Raw genomic sequence first — 17,361 nt, forward strand, 5'->3', positions numbered from 1 at the left:
ATGCCGACACATCTTTCTAGCTGATTTCCAGGCTGAACCTATGTTGCTCTTGGTGACCTCTGACTGTTTCATCCTAACATCGTTGGTACCGACGTGGATAACAATATCCCTATACTCTCTACGCTCGCCAGTTTTAGCTTTAGCCAGCACTCTCTTCAGATTAGCCTTTACGTCGGTAGCCCTGCCCCCTGGTAAACAGTGTATGATCGCTAGAGGATTATTTTTAAGTCTAATACTGCGGGTTATGGAGTTGCCAATGACTAGGGTTTTCAATTTGTCAGAGCTAATAATGGGAGGCTTCGGCAGCTCAGACCCCGTAACGGGTGGAGGAGAGACCTGAGAAGGCTCTGCCTCTGACTCTGAGTCGTTGCTAAAAGGGGAAAACCGGTTGAAAGTTTCTGTGGCTGAATGAGCGACACCGGCTGAATGAGCGACACCGGCTGAGTATGCCGACAGCATTTCTTTCCAGAAAATTGTCCGGCTGCGGGTAATGTGTGGGGATATTTATACTACTATCTGTACTTACTGGTTGCACAGATGCTGTTTCATCCTTAAAATTGCCCTTGCCAAGGGGGCCAGGTACACGGTGTTTCCTCCGACACATTGGTGCGGCTGGCTTCCGGGTTGGAGGCGCGCTGTGTTAAGAAGCAGTGCGGCTTGGTTGGGTGGTGCTTCGGAGGACGCATGGCTTTCGACCTTCGTCTCTCCCGAGCCCGTACGGGAGTTGTAGCGATGAGACAAGATAGTAATTACTAGCGATTGGATACCACGAAAATTGGGGAGAAAATGGGATAAAATTTAGTAAAATAAAAATAAAAATTGCCCTTGCCTAACGATTGCATCTGAAGCTGTGCTTGCAACACGGCTATCCTCACCATAAGGCGATAGTTCTTCTGTATATTATGAGTACAGCTACTGCAATTAAATGTCATGGTGTTAATGTTACTACTTAGCTTTGGCTGGTGGAGGTCCTGTAGAACCATGTCCAGATAAAGCGTCCAGGGTGAAAAAGTTAAATGAAAATAGTAGAGCGAGGTAAAAACTAAGACATTGGTAAATGTGTTAAATGCAGATTTTGATTAACCTTTCAAGGACACACGTTCCGCTAGCGGCACACCCCCCCCCACCCCCACTGAAAAGGCAGAGCCGCGAAATTCAAAAAAAAATATATTTTTTAAATATTTAACTTTTACACATTAAAGTCCAATACAGCTAATGAAAGACACAGATCTTGTGAATCCAGCCAACATGTCCGATTTTTTAAATGTTTTACAGGGAAGACACAATATGTAAAGATGTAAATCTATTAGCTAAAAACACATTAGCATAATCCACCATCTTTACTTTGTCCACCAACAACAGTAGCTATCACCAATTCGGCTAAACTAAGATATTGATAGCCACTAACCAAGAAAAAAACTCATCAGATGACAGTCTGATAACATATTTATGGTATAGGATAGGTTTTGTTAGAAAAATGTGCATATTTCAGGTAGATGGCATAGTTTACAATTGCACCCACCGTCACAAATGGACTAGAATAATTACAATGAGCAACGTGTTTACCTAACTACTAATCATCAAACATTTCGTAAAAATACACAGCATACACTAATCGAAAGACACAGATCCTGTGAATACAGACAATATTTCAGATTTTCTAAGTGTCTTACAGCGAAAACACAATAAATCGTTATATTAGCATAGCACATGTGCAAACATTACCCCAGCATTGATTTTAGCCAAAGAGAGCGATAACGTAAACATCGCCAAAATATATTAATTTTTTCACTAACCTTCTCAGAATTCTTCAGATGACACTCCTGTAACATCACATTACAACATACATATACAGTTTGTTCGAAAATGTGCATATTTAGCCACCAAAATCATGGTTAAACAATGAGAAAAGTAGCCCAGCTGGTAAGAAAATGTTCGTGCGCCATATTAGACAGTGATCTAGTCGTATACATAAATACTCATAAACGTGACTAAAAAATATAGGGTGGACAGCGATTGATAGACAATTTAATTCTTAATACAATCGCAGAATTACATTTTTTTAATTATCCTTACTTTTCAATACAGTTTGCGCCAAGCGAAGCTAAGTTAAAAAAAAAGGGCGTCCTAAGCCACTAACATTTTTCGACAGAAACACGATTTATCATAATAAATTGTTCCTACTTTGAGCTGTTCTTCCATCAGAATCTTGGGCAAAGCATCCTTTCTTGGGTCTAATCGTCTTTTGGTGGAAAGCTGTCCTCTTGCCATGTGGAAATGCCAACTGCGTTCGGCATGAACTTGAAGCGTGCCCAGAGATTCACAGTGTCTCAGAAATAAATGTCCCAAAATCGCACTAAACGGATATAAATTGCTATAAAACGCTTTAAATTAACTACCTTATGATGTTTTTAACTCCTATAACGAGTAGAAATATGACCGGAGAAATATAACTGGCTTCACTAGTGCTTGGAAAAACAGTGGGTCGGTATCCTCCGCGCGCATGACGCACCAAGAAAAGAGTTCCTACATACAGGGTTTTTTCATTTATAGTGCCTGTGATTGCGCAATCGACACCATTCAAATCGTCATCACGTAAAGGCATCCAGGGGAAGACGTAAGCAGTGTCCGTATACTCATAGGAATAACAGTGGCCTTAAAACTGACTCCAGAACAGGGGACAAAATTTCTGAAATCTGACTCCATGTCAGGGAAATTGCTGTAGAATGAGTTCTGTTCCACTTAGAGACAAAATTTCAACTCCTATAGAAACTATAGACTGTTTTCTATCCAATAATAATAATAATATGCATATTGTACGATCAAGAATTTTGTAGGAAGCCGTTTCAAAAATTACACGATTACCATAAATAGTGACAACAGCACCCCCTAGCCTTAACAGGTTTTAAACAGTTAGTAAAAGTAATAACCAAAAGGTTGGTAGGTAGCCAAGTAGCAACAAACAGCACAGCAGCATGGAGACAGGTCCAACAGTTGTGACTTTGTGGCAGTGGTAACTAACCAATGTTTTTATTCATTTATTTTTATTTAACCTTTATTTAACTAGGCAAGTCAGTTAAGTTCTTATTTACAATGACGGCCTACCAAAAGGCAAAAGGCCTCCTGCGGGGATGGGGGCTGGGATTAAAAATACAAATATAGGACAAGACACCACAACACTACATAAAGAGCGACCTAAGACAACATAGCATGGCAGCAACACATGACAACACAGCATTGTAGCAACACCACATGACAACAACATGGTAGCAACACAAAATGGCAGCAGCACCAGATGGTACAAGCATTATTGGGCACAGACAACAGCACAAGAAGGCAAGAAGGTAGATACAATAATACATCACGCAAAGCAGCCACACTGTCAGTAAGAGTGTCCATGATTGAGCCTTTGAATGAAGAGATGGAGATAAAACTGTCAATTTTGAGTGTTCTTTGCAGCTCTTTCCAGTCGCTAGCTGCAGCGAACTGAAGTGGGAGATTAAAAAATGTTTGACGGGCAATGGCTGAGTCAAATAGGATAATAATCTTCATCAGATGACACTCATAGCACTTCATGTTACACAATATATGTATGTTTTGTTCGATAAAGTTCATATTTATATCCAAAAATCTTAGTTTACATTGGCGTGTTATGTTCAGTAATGTTTTGCCTCCAAAACATCCTGTTATTTTGCAGAGAGCCACATCAATTTACAGAAATACTCATAATAAACATTGATAAAATATACAAGTGTTATACATGGAACTTTTGATAAACTTCTCCTTAATGCAACCGCTGTGTCAGATTTCAAAAAAACTTTACGGAAAAAGCACACCATGCAATAATCTGAGTACAGCGCTCAGACACAAAAACAAGCCATACAGGTACCTGCCATGTTGTGGAGTCAATAGAAGTCAGAAATAGCTTTATAAATATTCACTTACCTTTGATGATCTTCATCAGAATGCACTCCCAGGAATCCCAGTTCCACAATAAATGTTTGTTTTGTTCGATAAAGTCCATCATTTATGTCCAAATACTTCCTTTTTGTTCACGCGTTTAGTACACAAATCCAAACTCAGGGGGCACGGGCAAGTCCAGGTGAAAGTTCAGACGAAAAGTCATATTACAGTTCGTAGAAACATGTCAAACAAAGTATAGAATCAATCTTTACGATGTTTTTATCATAAATCTTCAATAATGTTTCAACCGGAGAATTCCTTTGTCTGTAGAAATGCAATGGAACGCAGCTAACTCTCACGGGAGCGCGCGAGACTGAGCTCGTGGCACTCTGCCAGACCCCTGACTCAAACAGCTCTCATTCCCCCCTCCTTCACAGTAGAAGCATCAACCAAGGTTATAAAGACTGTTGACATCTAGTGGAAGCCTTAGGAAGTGCAATATGACCCCATAGACACTGTATATTTGATAGGCAATGACTTGAAAAACTACAAATCTCAGATTTGGAGACTCTGGCTGCTCCAGACAGGTGGGAGACTCTGGCTGCACCGGACAGGAGGGAGACTCTGGCTGCACTGGAAAGGAGGGCGACTCTGGCTGCTCCGGACAGGAGGGCGACTCTGGCTGCTCCGGACAGGAGGGCGACTCTGGCTGCTCCGGACAGGAGGGCGACTCTGGCTGCTCCGGACAGGAGGGCGACTCTGGCTGCTCCGGACAGGAGGGAGACTCTGGCTGCTCCGGACAGGAGGGAGACTCTGGCTGCTCCGGACAGGAGGGAGACTCTGGCTGCTCCGGACAGGAGGGAGACTCTGGCTGCTCCGGACAGGAGGGAGACTCTGGCTGCTCCGGACAGGAGGGAGACTCTGGCTGCTCCGGACAGGAGGGAGACTCTGGCTGCTCCGGACAGGAGGGAGACTCTGGCTGCTCCGGACAGGAGGGAGACTCTGGCTGCTCCGGACAGGAGGGAGACTCTGGCTGCTCCGGACAGGAGGGAGACTCTGGCTGCTCCGGACAGGAGGGAGACTCTGGCTACTCCGGACTGGAGGGCGTCGCTGGAGGCTCCGGACTGGAGGGCGTCGCTGGAGGCTCCGGACTGGAGGGCGTCGCTGGAGGCTCCGGACTGGAGGGCGTCGCTGGAGGCTCCGGACTGGAGGGCGTCGCTGGAGGCTCCGGACTGGAGGGCGTCGCTGGAGGCTCCGGACTGGAGGGCGTCGCTGGAGGCCCCGGACTGGAGGGCGTCGCTGGAGGCCCCGGACTGGAGGGCGTCGCTGGAGGCCCCGGACTGGAGGGCGTCGCTGGAGGCCCCGGACTAGAGGGCGTCGCTGGAGGCCCCGGACTAGAGGGCGTCGCTGGAGGCCCCGGACTAGAGGGCGTCGCTGGAGGCCCCGGACTAGAGGGCGTCGCTGGAGGCCCCGGACTAGAGGGCGTCGCTGGAGGCCCCGGACTAGAGGGCGTCGCTGGAGGCCCCGGACTAGAGGGCGTCGCTGGAGGCCCCGGACTAGAGGGCGTCGCTGGAGGCCCCGGACTAGAGGGCGTCGCTGGAGGCCCCGGACTAGAGGGCGTCGCTGGAGGCCCCGGACTAGAGGGCGTCGCTGGAGGCTCCGGACTGGCGGCCTTTGTTGGAGGCTTCGTGCCATGTATCACCGCTGGAGGCTTCTTGCCATGTATCACCGCTGGAGGCTTCTTGCCATGGATCATCGCTGGAGGCTTCGTGCCATGGATCATCGCTGGAGGCTTCGTGCCATGGATCATCGCTGGAGGCTTCGTGCCATGGATCATCGCTGGAGGCTTCGTGCCATGGATCATCGCTGGAGGCTTCGTGCCATGGATCATCGCTGGAGGCTTCGTGCCATGGATCATCGCTGGAGGCTTCGTGCCATGGATCACCGCTGGAGGCTTCGTGCCATGGATCACCGCTGGAGGCTTCGTGCCATGGATCACCGCTGGAGGCTTCGTGCCATGGATCACCGCTGGAGGCTTCGTGCCATGGATCACCGCTGGAGGCTTCGTGCCATGGATCACCGCTGGAGGCTTCGTGCCATGTATCACCGCTGGAGGCTTCGTGCCATGGATCACCGCTGGAGGCTTCGTGCCATGGATCACCGCTGGAGGCTTCGTGCCATGGATCACCGCTGGAGGCTTCGTGCCATGGATCACCGCTGGAGGCTTTGTGGCATGGATTATCACTGGAGTGGAGAGACAAACAGGAGGCCTGGCTCTGGGAGCAGGCACAGGACTCACCAGGCTGGGGAGACATGCAGGATGGTTAGGGCTTAGCACAGGCACAGGACTCACCAGGCTGGGGAGACATGCAGGAGGCCTTGTCCTTGGCCGAGGCACCGGATGCACTGGGCCGTGGAGGCGCACTGGAGGTCTCGAGCAACGAGCCTGCACAACCCGCCCTGGCTCGATGCCCACTCTAGCCCGGCCGATGCGAGGAGCTGCGATGTAGCGCACCGGGCTATGAACATGTACTGGAGACACCGTGCGCTCCACCGCATAACACGGTGCCTGACCAGTACGATGCTCCACCCGGTAAGCACGGGGAGTTGGCTCAGGTCTCCTACCTGACTCCGCCAATCTCCCCGTGTGCCCCCCCAACAATAATTCTGGGGCTGCCCCTCGTGCACCTCTCCTCGAGCTAACTCCTCGTAGCGTCGCCGCTCCGCTTTGGCTGCCTCCAGCTCCTCTTTAGGACGGCGATACCCTCCCGTCTGTGCCCAGGGTCCCTTGCCGTCCAAAATGTCCTCCCATGTCCAGGAGTCCATCAATTGCTGCTCCTTCCTACCACGCTGCTTGGTCCTTTGGTGGTGGGTAGTTCTGTAATGACTCTCCTCTTCGTCTGATGATGAGGAATAGGTATCATCGGACCAACACGCAGCGTGGTAAGTGTTCATAGCAAATTTAATTAAATAAACTGAACACTGAATGACAAAAAACAACAAAGAGAGTGAACGACACGAAACAGTCCTGTAAGGTGAAAAAACACAAAACAGGAAACAACTACCCACAAACACAGGTGGGAACAGGCTACCTAAGTATGGTTCTCAATCAGAGACAACGATTGACAGCTGCCTCTGATTGGGAACCATACCAGGCCAAACAAATAGAAAAGGACAACATAGAACAAAACATAGAATGCCCACCCTAACTCACGCCCTGACCAAACCAAAATAGAGACATAAAAAGGATCTCTAAGGTCAGGGCGTGACACACATTAAGGGACATGGGCAGCTGTGAGGAGGAGGGTTTATTCTCCGGGTCTTTAACCGTTTTCCAGAACTTCTTGGGATTAGACCCACAGAGAGAGAACTGCTCGCCTGAGGGTACTTATTTCAAATTTTCATAAACTAGAGCCAGTCAGCCTGAGTATGCGTGTGCCAAGCCTTTTGCCAAATGGAATTCTTGAGGTAGAGTAACTCTGCCAGATCACGGTCGAACCAGGGGCTGAACCTGTTTTAATTCTCATTTTCTTTATGGGGGCGTGTTTGTTAACAATACCACTGAAAATATTAAAAAAGAAGGTCCACACGTCTTCGACAGAGGGGATCAAGCTGATTCTATACCAATTTACAGAGGCCGGGTCTTGAAGGAAGGCTTGCTCATTAAAGTTTTTTAGCAAGCGTCTGACAAATCAGGACAGGTCGTTTAACTGAGCATCCATTATGAACACAGGCTGTAAAACAGTGATCACTAAGGTCATTACTGATGTCACTGATTTGTTTCATTATTGACTGATGTGTGTGCATGTGTTCCCATCCGCAGGTGTTCTTTGCCTCGGTGCGATCCGGAGGAGCCAGCCAGGTGTACTTTATGACCCTGGGGCGCACCTCTCTGCTCAGCTGGTAGAGAGACTACACCCCCTCTACACTGGAAACCAACCAACCACGTTTTACCCGACGTTCAGCGATGCCAACGGACAAAAGCCAACCACCTCCGACATAGACCTTCGACCCGGAGCATCGTGCTATATTGAGGATACACAACATCCAGATGATGTCGCCCCAGCCGTGAATACCAGATATGAGAATTGTAGAAAATGAAGTTAATTGATTATAAATCAAATAAAAAAATGTGAAGAAAGGGGGTGAACAATTTGCCCCACTTTGGTGCTCAACAGATTGTGGACACACGTCTGTGCGGGGCCGTTGCCCTGAAGGCGCGTGTGTGTGTGTGTGTGTGTGTGTGTGTTGTTGGTGTGTGTGTGTGTCGTTCCTAGTTCCTGACTGTGGTATGGGCTTAAAGTCTACTACTAACTGTGCATCTTCTGCTCGTATTTCAGGAGCCCCCCTCCCCTCCACCCCTTCCTTTCCTTAGCGAAGGAGGGGCAGGGGGCGGAGCATACAGTGTTAATGCTACGGTAGTGTATGTCAATGTCTTTCTGTTTGGTCCAATGATTGCTGACTGCAGGGGGGGGGGGGGGGGGGGGGGGGGGGGCGGGAATAAAGAAGCTGAGCAAGGGAGCCAATTGGTTCTAGGCTCAGTGCTGTCATGACACAGTGTGTGGGAAGGGCCTATGCATTTTACCGTAAGTCTGTTATCTGAGAGGACTCAGCTGGAGTGTGTTGATAGTTAGGACAGCTACCGTATTTTAATGGGCAAGTTCATGGAAAAGGATTTGAACCAGATGGACTTTGAAATAGTGTTTTTTATTTTATTATGATTCCCTTAAAAAAGTAACTATTTGGAGTTAATATTTATTTGACCTTGGTTTTAAAAGTCACAATGCACATAGCCTCCAGTCTTCTTTGCTTTTATTCCAACCCACAACACATTCAAATGCTTTAGGAGTCAGAGAGTGGGTGGGTAAAACATTTAAATAGTATCTATGTATAATAAATATTAATTTAATATTATTCATAGTTTCAATGGTCATGTTAGTGGAATCCTCAGTCCAACATGACGATGTGATCCGGCTTGGACCATCTGAGTCCAGGATGGAGGACATGGTCCTGATGTGAATAGACAGATATAATAAAAGAGAGTGGAGGTGAAGGTTCAGGTCATATACAGTTTGTGTGTGGTAGTAAAGGGGCCAATAGATGAGAGAGGAAGGGTGTCAATGTAAGTTTTTGTAGCAGAAAGGTTACACATGGTCAGCAAAACTCAATGGACTCATAGTCGGTGGATGGAAAAAACGGTGGTGTTTTATTGTTGTTTTTCATTAATATCTTTTTATGAATGCAATGCACTAAGTGTCAAGAATGTAGAAAGAAATATACTGTGTGGTGGTCAAAGGCATGAGACTTTTATTTGTGTTCCTTGTCACAAGTGATCAATTTCAAGTTGACACAAGTGAATATTAAACAATGGAGGCTCTAAGGAAGATGTCAGTTTTTGGGGCAATTCTGAATAGTTTCTGAGACTAGGTTGTGACTCCTTTCACAAACTCAATGTTTTAAAGTGAATCGGTGCTTGAGCGTTAACAGCTCTGAGTTGAGAAGGTGCTAGGCCACAGTAGTTTCCTGTGGGGCCGGTCTGCTCACAGTAGCTTAACCAACCTGATGCGCTAACAGGGCATAGACCTCAGTGTTTAACTGTAAACAACATTGCCAGGCTCAATAAAGAAGTCTTGAGCTCTACTTGTCCTTCTCGTGTGATGTGTCAGCTTGTTAATGGAAGGCAAAACAAAACAACTGTTTCAAATCAGAGGAGAGCAGACTGGTCATCAGAAGCCAGAGCATGGGTGACATCTGTGATTCTACAGCTCTTTGAAGGTGTTCACCACAGAAACCCACTTTGGGAAGAATCTTTTTTGTTGTTGTTCACTGTTAAAGGGTATAGTCTGTACATCTGAAGACTATTCAATACACTGCAATATTCCCTGCCACGGCTCTCTCACGACAGGGTATCTGACCTGCCTAAAACATGGTGACAAACAACATGAATAATATTATTTTCCTGAGGAGGATTACCCTACTTTTCCCAAGGAACACAACTGTGTTTTAATGGTGATGATGGATCAAAGCTATTTCACCTAAGGGGACACATTCTCTACCCTAACTGTGTGTCAGACTCCATGGTGGGTCAATCACTCTGTGAGTTGGGTCTTTCTCCTACTAACAGTCATGCCATTCATTGTGTGTAGAGCTGTGGGAAAGGCACTGCAAATTATACATCACAGAATTTATTCACAAGTCAACCTTTTTTATATATGGAAAAAGAAACCAGTTTGAAAGCGAACCGCAATGCTGTATGTGTGTGTGTTGAATAGCCCCCCCCCCCAGCGCTGTCCCACTATGTCTTTCTGGTTACATCAAGGCCTTCATGAGTGGCGTAAGTGAGTTTATTAAGTTTATGGTTATTGATATTCTATTAATGGAAAAACGGACAACAATTTCTTCGCAATCTAAAAAGCATTCACTTGCAGATTTTATGTTTTATAAAAGTGCCAAGATGGCAACATTAAAAGTGTAAAAGGAATGACGAAACCACAATGTTGATAAATATACTTTTTTAAGATCTCACTTGAAGCATTAAGTTTTAGACTTAGTTAAGAAGCTTAACAATAGTTTATGTACTCTGCAGTGGTTGACTATTATAACGCTCATGTTAGGTTGAGAAAATGGCAATGTTTACAGAGGCAATGTTTTGTTACACTAATGTGTATCATGATATTCGTATTTTTAGCTTGTTTTATATTGAACATGATTTTCGTCAATAATCCTAAATTATGCCTTTTTTTTTTCCTTTTTTTTTCAAACAACTCAAAACACAATAAACAATACACATGCAACATTTGATTCTCCAGATGATCCCATAACATCGTTCCCAGAGTTGTGCGGACATTGTAGTGACATAAAGTCCGTTCCTTGCAGGCTTGGATGTCAGTCAGGCTTGGGTGTTTTTCTCCAGTGTTTCTGCCATGCTACTCTAACTTATGTGCTCTCTGTGTATGACAGGAAGTCTTGTATTTTCCTGAAGGTCTTTTCTCTTTGAATAAACTCTAAAGTAATATAAAGATTTACTGTAGTCTTTTGTCTTGTCCCCTCTCTGACTGACTGAATTCTTAAAGTGGAGAGTGCGAGAATGTCATCATGCATTATCCAATAGTATGTCCCTGATGGTAAGAACTATTTTCTACAACAAATACATTGCATACAAAAGTATGTGGGCAGCCCTTCAAATTAGTGGATTTGGCAATTTCAGCCACACCCATTGCTGACGGGTGTATAAAATCGAGCACACAGTCATGCAATCTCCATGGACAAACATTGGCAGTGACTTTCAATGTGGCACTGTCATAGGATGCCACCTTTCCAAAAAATCAGTTTGTATCATTTCTGCCCTGCTAGAGTTGCCCCGTTGAACTAAGTTATGTTATTGTGAAGTGGAAATGTCTAGATTCTAGAAGCAACAACGTCTCAGCCGCGAAGTGGTACAGTAGGCCACAGCAGCTCACAGAACGGGACCGTAGAGCAGCCACTGAATATCCCTCTGAGCATGGTGAAGTTATTAATTACACTTTGGATGGTGTATCAATACACCCAGTCACTACAAAGATAGAGGCGTCCTTCCTAACTCAGTTGACAGAGAGGAAGGAAACCACTCAGGGATTTCACCATTTGGCCAATGGTGACTTTTAAACAGTTACAGTTTAATAGCTGTGATAGGAGAAAACTGAGGATGGATCAACAACATTGTACATACTCCACAATACTAACTTAAATTACAGAGTGAAAAGGAGGCCTGCACAGAATAAAAATATTCCAAAACATGCATCCTGTTTGCAACAAGGCACTGAAGTAAAACTGCAAAAAATGTGGCAGAGAAATGAACTTTTATGTCCTGAATACAAAGTGTTATGTTTGGAGCAAATCCAACACAACACATCACTGAGTACCACTTCATATTTTCAAGCATGGTGGTGGCTGCATCATATTATGGGTATGTTTGTCATCAGCAAGGACTAGGGAGTTTTTTAGGATACAAATTAACTGAGTAGAGCTAAGCACAGGCAAAATCCTAGAGAAAACCTGGTTCGGTCTGCTTTCCAACAGACGCTGGGAGACAAATGTACCTTTCAGTAGGACAATAGCCTAAATCACAAGGCCAAATATACACTGGAGTTGCTTACCAAGACGACATTGAATGTTCCTGACTGGCCTAGTTACAGTTTTGACTTAAATCGTCTTAAATCTATGGCAAGACTTGGCTGTCATGCAATGATCAACAACCAACTTGACAGAGCTTGAATAATTTAAAAAAGATGTGCAAATATTGTACAGTCCAGGTGTGCAAAGCTCTTAGGGATGTACCTACGTATAAAGACTCAGCTGTAATTGCTGCCAAAGGTGATTCTATCATGTATTTACTCAGAGGTCTGAATACGTTTGTAAATTATATGTTTCTTTATTTTATTTAAAAGACATTTGCAAAGACTTCAAAAAACACATTTTCATTGTGTATTAATGGGGTTTTGTGTGTAGATGAGTTAGGGGAAAAAACGATTTAATCCATTTCGAGTTCAGGCTGTAACAACAAGATGTGCACACACTAACAAGTTTGATTTGATTTGGTACATACAAACGATACACTAGGGTATGTGTTGGCTTGTACTGTACAAATGTAATCTGAGGGAACTGAGACAGTTTGTTTTTATATTTTCCCAACTTCAGTTTAATTAACTGCTCTGTATTAGTAGTGGTGGTAGTTGTAGTGGTAGTAGTAGACTAAGACAGTGGGTATAACAGTTTACATATAAGTTATTTTCCTCTTATCATAAAATTCTTATTTATAAGCCCTTTGCTAACAATGTAGTTTTAAGAAAAATAAGAGGTAAGAAGCTGTTAAGAAGCCTTTTGGACCTAGACTTGGCGCTCTGGTACCGCTTGCCGTTTGGTAGCAGAGAGAACAGTCTATGACTAGGGTGGCTGGAGTCTTTGGCAATTTTTAGGGCCTACCTCTGACACTGCCTGGTATAGAGGTCCTCGATGGCAGGAAGCTTGGCCCCAGTGATGTACTGGTCCGTACGCACTACCCTCTGTAGCACCTTGCGGTTGGAGGCCGAGCAGTTGCCGTACCAGGCGGTAATGCAACAAGTCAGGATGCTCTCGATGGAGCAGCTGTATACTTTTTTGAGGATTTGTATTTGTATTTATTAGGGATGCCAAGGCATCAGCCACTCTTCCTGGGTTCCAAACACATTAAAGCACTTACATGACATATAAAACAAAAGATAAAACAGTACATCATATACATTATTACACCACTACATACTGTATCTACAATACAACATGTACAATACAAAATGTATAATACCACCATACAACAATATTACAATGTATGCATATGCGTGTGTCTGTACCTTCGTGTGTATCTCTTCACAGTCCCGCTGTTCCATAAGGTGCCATTTTTACCTGTTTTTTACATCTGTTGTACATACAGTCTTGGCCGAAAGTTTTGAGAATGACACAAATATTATATTCCACAAAGTTTGCTGCTTCAGTGTCTTTAGATATTTTTGTCAGATGTTACTATGGAGTACTGAAGTATAATTACAAGCATTTAAATAAGTGTCAAAGGCTTTTATTGACAATTACATGAAGTTAATGCAAAGAGTCAACATTTGCAGTGTTGACCCTTCTTTTTCAAGACCTCTGCAATGCGCCCTGGGATGCTGTCAATTACCTTCTGGGCCACATCCTGCCTGATGGCAGCCCATTGTTGCATAATCAATGCTTGGAGTTTGTCAGAATTTGTGGGTTTTTGTTTGTCCACCCGCCTCTTGAGGATTGACCACAAGTTCTCAATGGGATTAACTTCGTGTCAATATGGGGGCGCTGTTTCCACTTTGGAAAAAATCGTGCCCAAATTAAACTGCCTCGTACTCTTTTCTAGATCGTACAATATGCATATTATTATTACTATTGGATAGAAAAAACATATGTAGCATGAAGATAGCCGTTAGGAAGGATTAACAGCAGGTTTAAAGTTAGTTCTGATAAAAGAGTAACACTTTATAGATTTGAGAATGGTCCAGCAGTTACCAAGTCAGAACAGTAGGCTAAGTTATGAGGGAGAAAGAGACCAAATTATTAGGGTGAGGCACATGGGTTACTAACAGCTTACTACAACCTACACTTATGTATACTGTATCTAAGAAAGTAAAACTATCTCCCTGGCATATTACATAATTTATGCAGCAGCATACAAGACATTTTTGGACTCAGAGCTATGCTATGCCCACTTGAACAGGAATGTTGCGCGGCTGTCTTTCTTGTGGGCAAATTTTGCCATGAAACTTTGTCATCAAAGTCTGACATTCTCTGGATTTCTGGTGCTTTCAAGACAACTAGGAACTCTAGAAAGAGGCCTGAGTTCCCGATTTGGAATCCCGAGTTGTATGACCGCTCAAAACGTATTTTCCCAGTCGGGGCTCGTTTTTTTCTGAGTTCCCAGTTGTTTTGAGCGCGGCAGATGTCATGCTGGCTTGACAGCATGGCCAACGTATTCAACCTTTTCTGGCCCATGGTGTTGCATGTGAATGTTTATCCTTTTAAGCTTGGTAAAGAGAGACCCTTAAACTCAGACTTGCACCACACACCCTCTCCACCGAATGGCAGGCAGGCAGGGGAAGCAAAATAGGGATTACTTTTCAACGCTTGCAGTTAGTGAATGATTCCTTCCAAACCACTCATTGTTGAATTTGCGATTTCCAACTTGTTGTGTAATGTTTATGTCAATTGGCCGATGACCACTGATATGTTTTATCCATGATTTCTCTTCATATGACAAGGATGGAAAAGGATTTGCCAGTAGATTTTCAACGTGATTCATGAGGATGACTGCTTGTCTAGCTTGCTAGCTAAGATTTTGAAAGTATGACGTTGACATGATCAGTCCAATCAAAGCTACGGTAGATCTAACGTGATTTGACGTCATTTTATCTGTGGCCAATGACCTTGAGCCTTTTGGAATGGCACTTCTAATGTAAATCTATGGCAGCACCCAAGGGGGCTTGAACTTTCAAGCTCTCCATGTAGATTTTGTGGTGATGTAGTGTCCCCATTGAGTGACAGAACACTGAGACAATCACAGCAATAGTAGAGAAGATTATCAACCCCTACCCTCTGTATTTTCCGCTGGCTGCCCCTCCACGACAGAAAGCACTGAGATTTTTGGAGATGCCTTACTCAAGAAAGCATAAAATATAATCATTTTTTTATATTTTATTTTTTACATTTTTGCAAACTGATATGTGACACGAAGTAAAAATTCCCTGTCTTAGGTCAATAAGGATCACCACTTTATTTTGAGAATGTGAAATGTCCGAATAATAATAGAGAGAATAATTTAATTCAGCTTTTATTTCTTTCATCACATTCCCAGTTTGTCAGAAGTCTACATACACTCAATTAGTATTTGGTAGCATTGCCTTTAAATTGTTTAACTTGGGTCAATGTTTCGGGTAGCCTTCCACAAGCCACCCACAATAAGTTGGGTGAATTTTGGCCCATTCCTCCTGACAGAGCTGGTGTAACTGAGTCAGGTTTGTAGGCTTCCTTGCTCGCACACGCATTTTCAGATCTGCCCACACATTTTCTATAGGATTGAGATCAGGGCTTTGTGATGGCCACTCCAATACCTTGACTTTGTTGTCCTTACGCCATTTTGCCATAACACAAGAATGCTTGGGGTCATTGTCCATTTGGAAGACCCATTTGTGACCAAGCTTTAACTTCCTGACTGATGTCTTGAGATGTTGCTTCAATATATCCACATAATTGTCCCTCCTCATGATGCCATCTATTTTGTGAAGTGCACCAGTCCCTCCTGCAGCAAAGCACCCCCACAACATGATGCTGCCACCCCCGTGCTTCACGGTTGGGATGGTGTTCTTCGGCTTTCAAGCCTCCCCCTTTTTTCTCCAAACATAACGATGGTCATTATGGCCAAGCAGTTCTATTTTTGTGTCATCAGACCAGAGGACATTTCTCCAAAAAGTACGATCTTTGTCCCCATGCAAACCGTAGTCTGGCTTTTTTATGGCGGTTTTGGATCAGTGGCTTCTTCCTTGCTGAGCGGCCTTTCAGGTTATGTCGATATAGGACTCGTTTTACTGTGGATAGAGATACTTTTGTACCTGTTTCCTCCAGCATCTTCGCAAGGTCCTTTGCTGTTGTTCTGGGATTGATTTGCACTTTTTGCACCAAAGTACGTTCATCTCTAGGAGACAGAACGCGTCTCCTTCCTGAGCGGTATGACGGCTGCATGGTCCCATGGATTTTATACTTGCGTACTATTGTTTGTATAGATGAACGTGGTACCTTCAGGCGTTTGGAAATTGCTCCCAAGGATGAACCAGACATGTGGAGGTCTGCAATTATTTTTCTGAGGTCTGTGATATTTCTGTTTAATAAATGTGCAAACATTACTAAAAACCTGTTTTTGCTTCGTCATTATGGGGTATGTGGCAAAATGTGGCAAAAGTCGAGGGGTCTGAATACTTTCCGAATGCACTGTATGTCATGAGGTCCACCTGGCTACCACAACACAATGTCTTCAGTAAGGTTTGTGGTCCTCACTTAGAAGCAACTCCACCATGGAGCTCATGTTGTGTCTCAATTGCACTGGCTCTTTAAGTAGCCCCCACCATTTAGCTCTGCCTGGAGGCCCTCTAAAGCCTTATTCACACTGCAGGCTTTAAAATTATACTTCAGGATTGTGGCAATGAGGCCCTTTATTTACTTCCCCAGAGAACTTGTGGATATAATTTGTATGTGTCCAGTATGAAGTAAGTTAGAGGTAGTTTTGCAAGCCAATGCTAACTAGCATTAGTGCAATGACTGGAAGTCTATTGGTATCTGCTAGCATAGATTCCCTACACTATTCATTGTTTCTTTTCTCACATAAACTGAAATTAAGCAAACAGTGTTGAATTTTAGCAACCAGGAATTGACAGAGGGGTTTCTACTAGTTAACACAGCCACAAAGTCAGAACAGCTTTCCCATTATGACAACAGATGCCGCTCCGGCGGGAGAAAACAATAAGCGAATATCACAGCCAATCACAACGCTGGTGGGTAAGTACAGTAATACTGTGAAACACTACCATTCTACTATTACATCAGATATATTATGGACATTTTCTGAAATTACAATACAAAAAAAATCCTATGTGTAGCACCTTTAGCCAGTGATAACTAGAGAAGTAACGTTAAAGCTAGAATTCTTAGTCGAAGCGGTCCCCCCGCCTGAGGGATGGGCCTGGAGAAATGTAAGCGCTCAAATTCATGGACACAGCTATCGATGCAAGCACTGACCATCTATGATATCAACATTTGAGTTTTAACCATGTTTTATGGCAATACAGTGTTTGTTTACATTTACATTGTTTAGAAACATTGGAGTAAAACGAGCTTGTATTTTGGTTCTGATGGTGTACGACAGTTGAACTA

The 17,361-nt window shown here is 44.1% G+C and overlaps 1 protein-coding gene across 7 annotated transcripts in view; it reads left to right on the forward strand.

Annotated features, from left to right (window-relative positions):
• The window catches only part of LOC129816539 (mitogen-activated protein kinase kinase kinase kinase 4-like), a 110,016-nt gene extending 99,094 nt beyond the window's left edge, over window positions 1-10,922 (forward strand). For all 7 annotated transcript variants that reach the window (XM_055871109.1, XM_055871110.1, XM_055871111.1 and 4 more), the window contains one exon: window positions 7,727-10,922. In XM_055871109.1, coding sequence (XP_055727084.1) covers window positions 7,727-7,810 — 84 coding nt within the window. In that variant the 3' untranslated portion in view covers window positions 7,811-10,922. The remainder of the gene's footprint in view (window positions 1-7,726) is intronic.
• Window positions 10,923-17,361: the final 6,439 nt, after the last annotated feature.

Source organism: Salvelinus fontinalis, chromosome 19 (genome assembly GCF_029448725.1).
Source record: "Salvelinus fontinalis isolate EN_2023a chromosome 19, ASM2944872v1, whole genome shotgun sequence".
Taxonomy (NCBI): Eukaryota; Metazoa; Chordata; class Actinopteri; order Salmoniformes; family Salmonidae; genus Salvelinus; species Salvelinus fontinalis.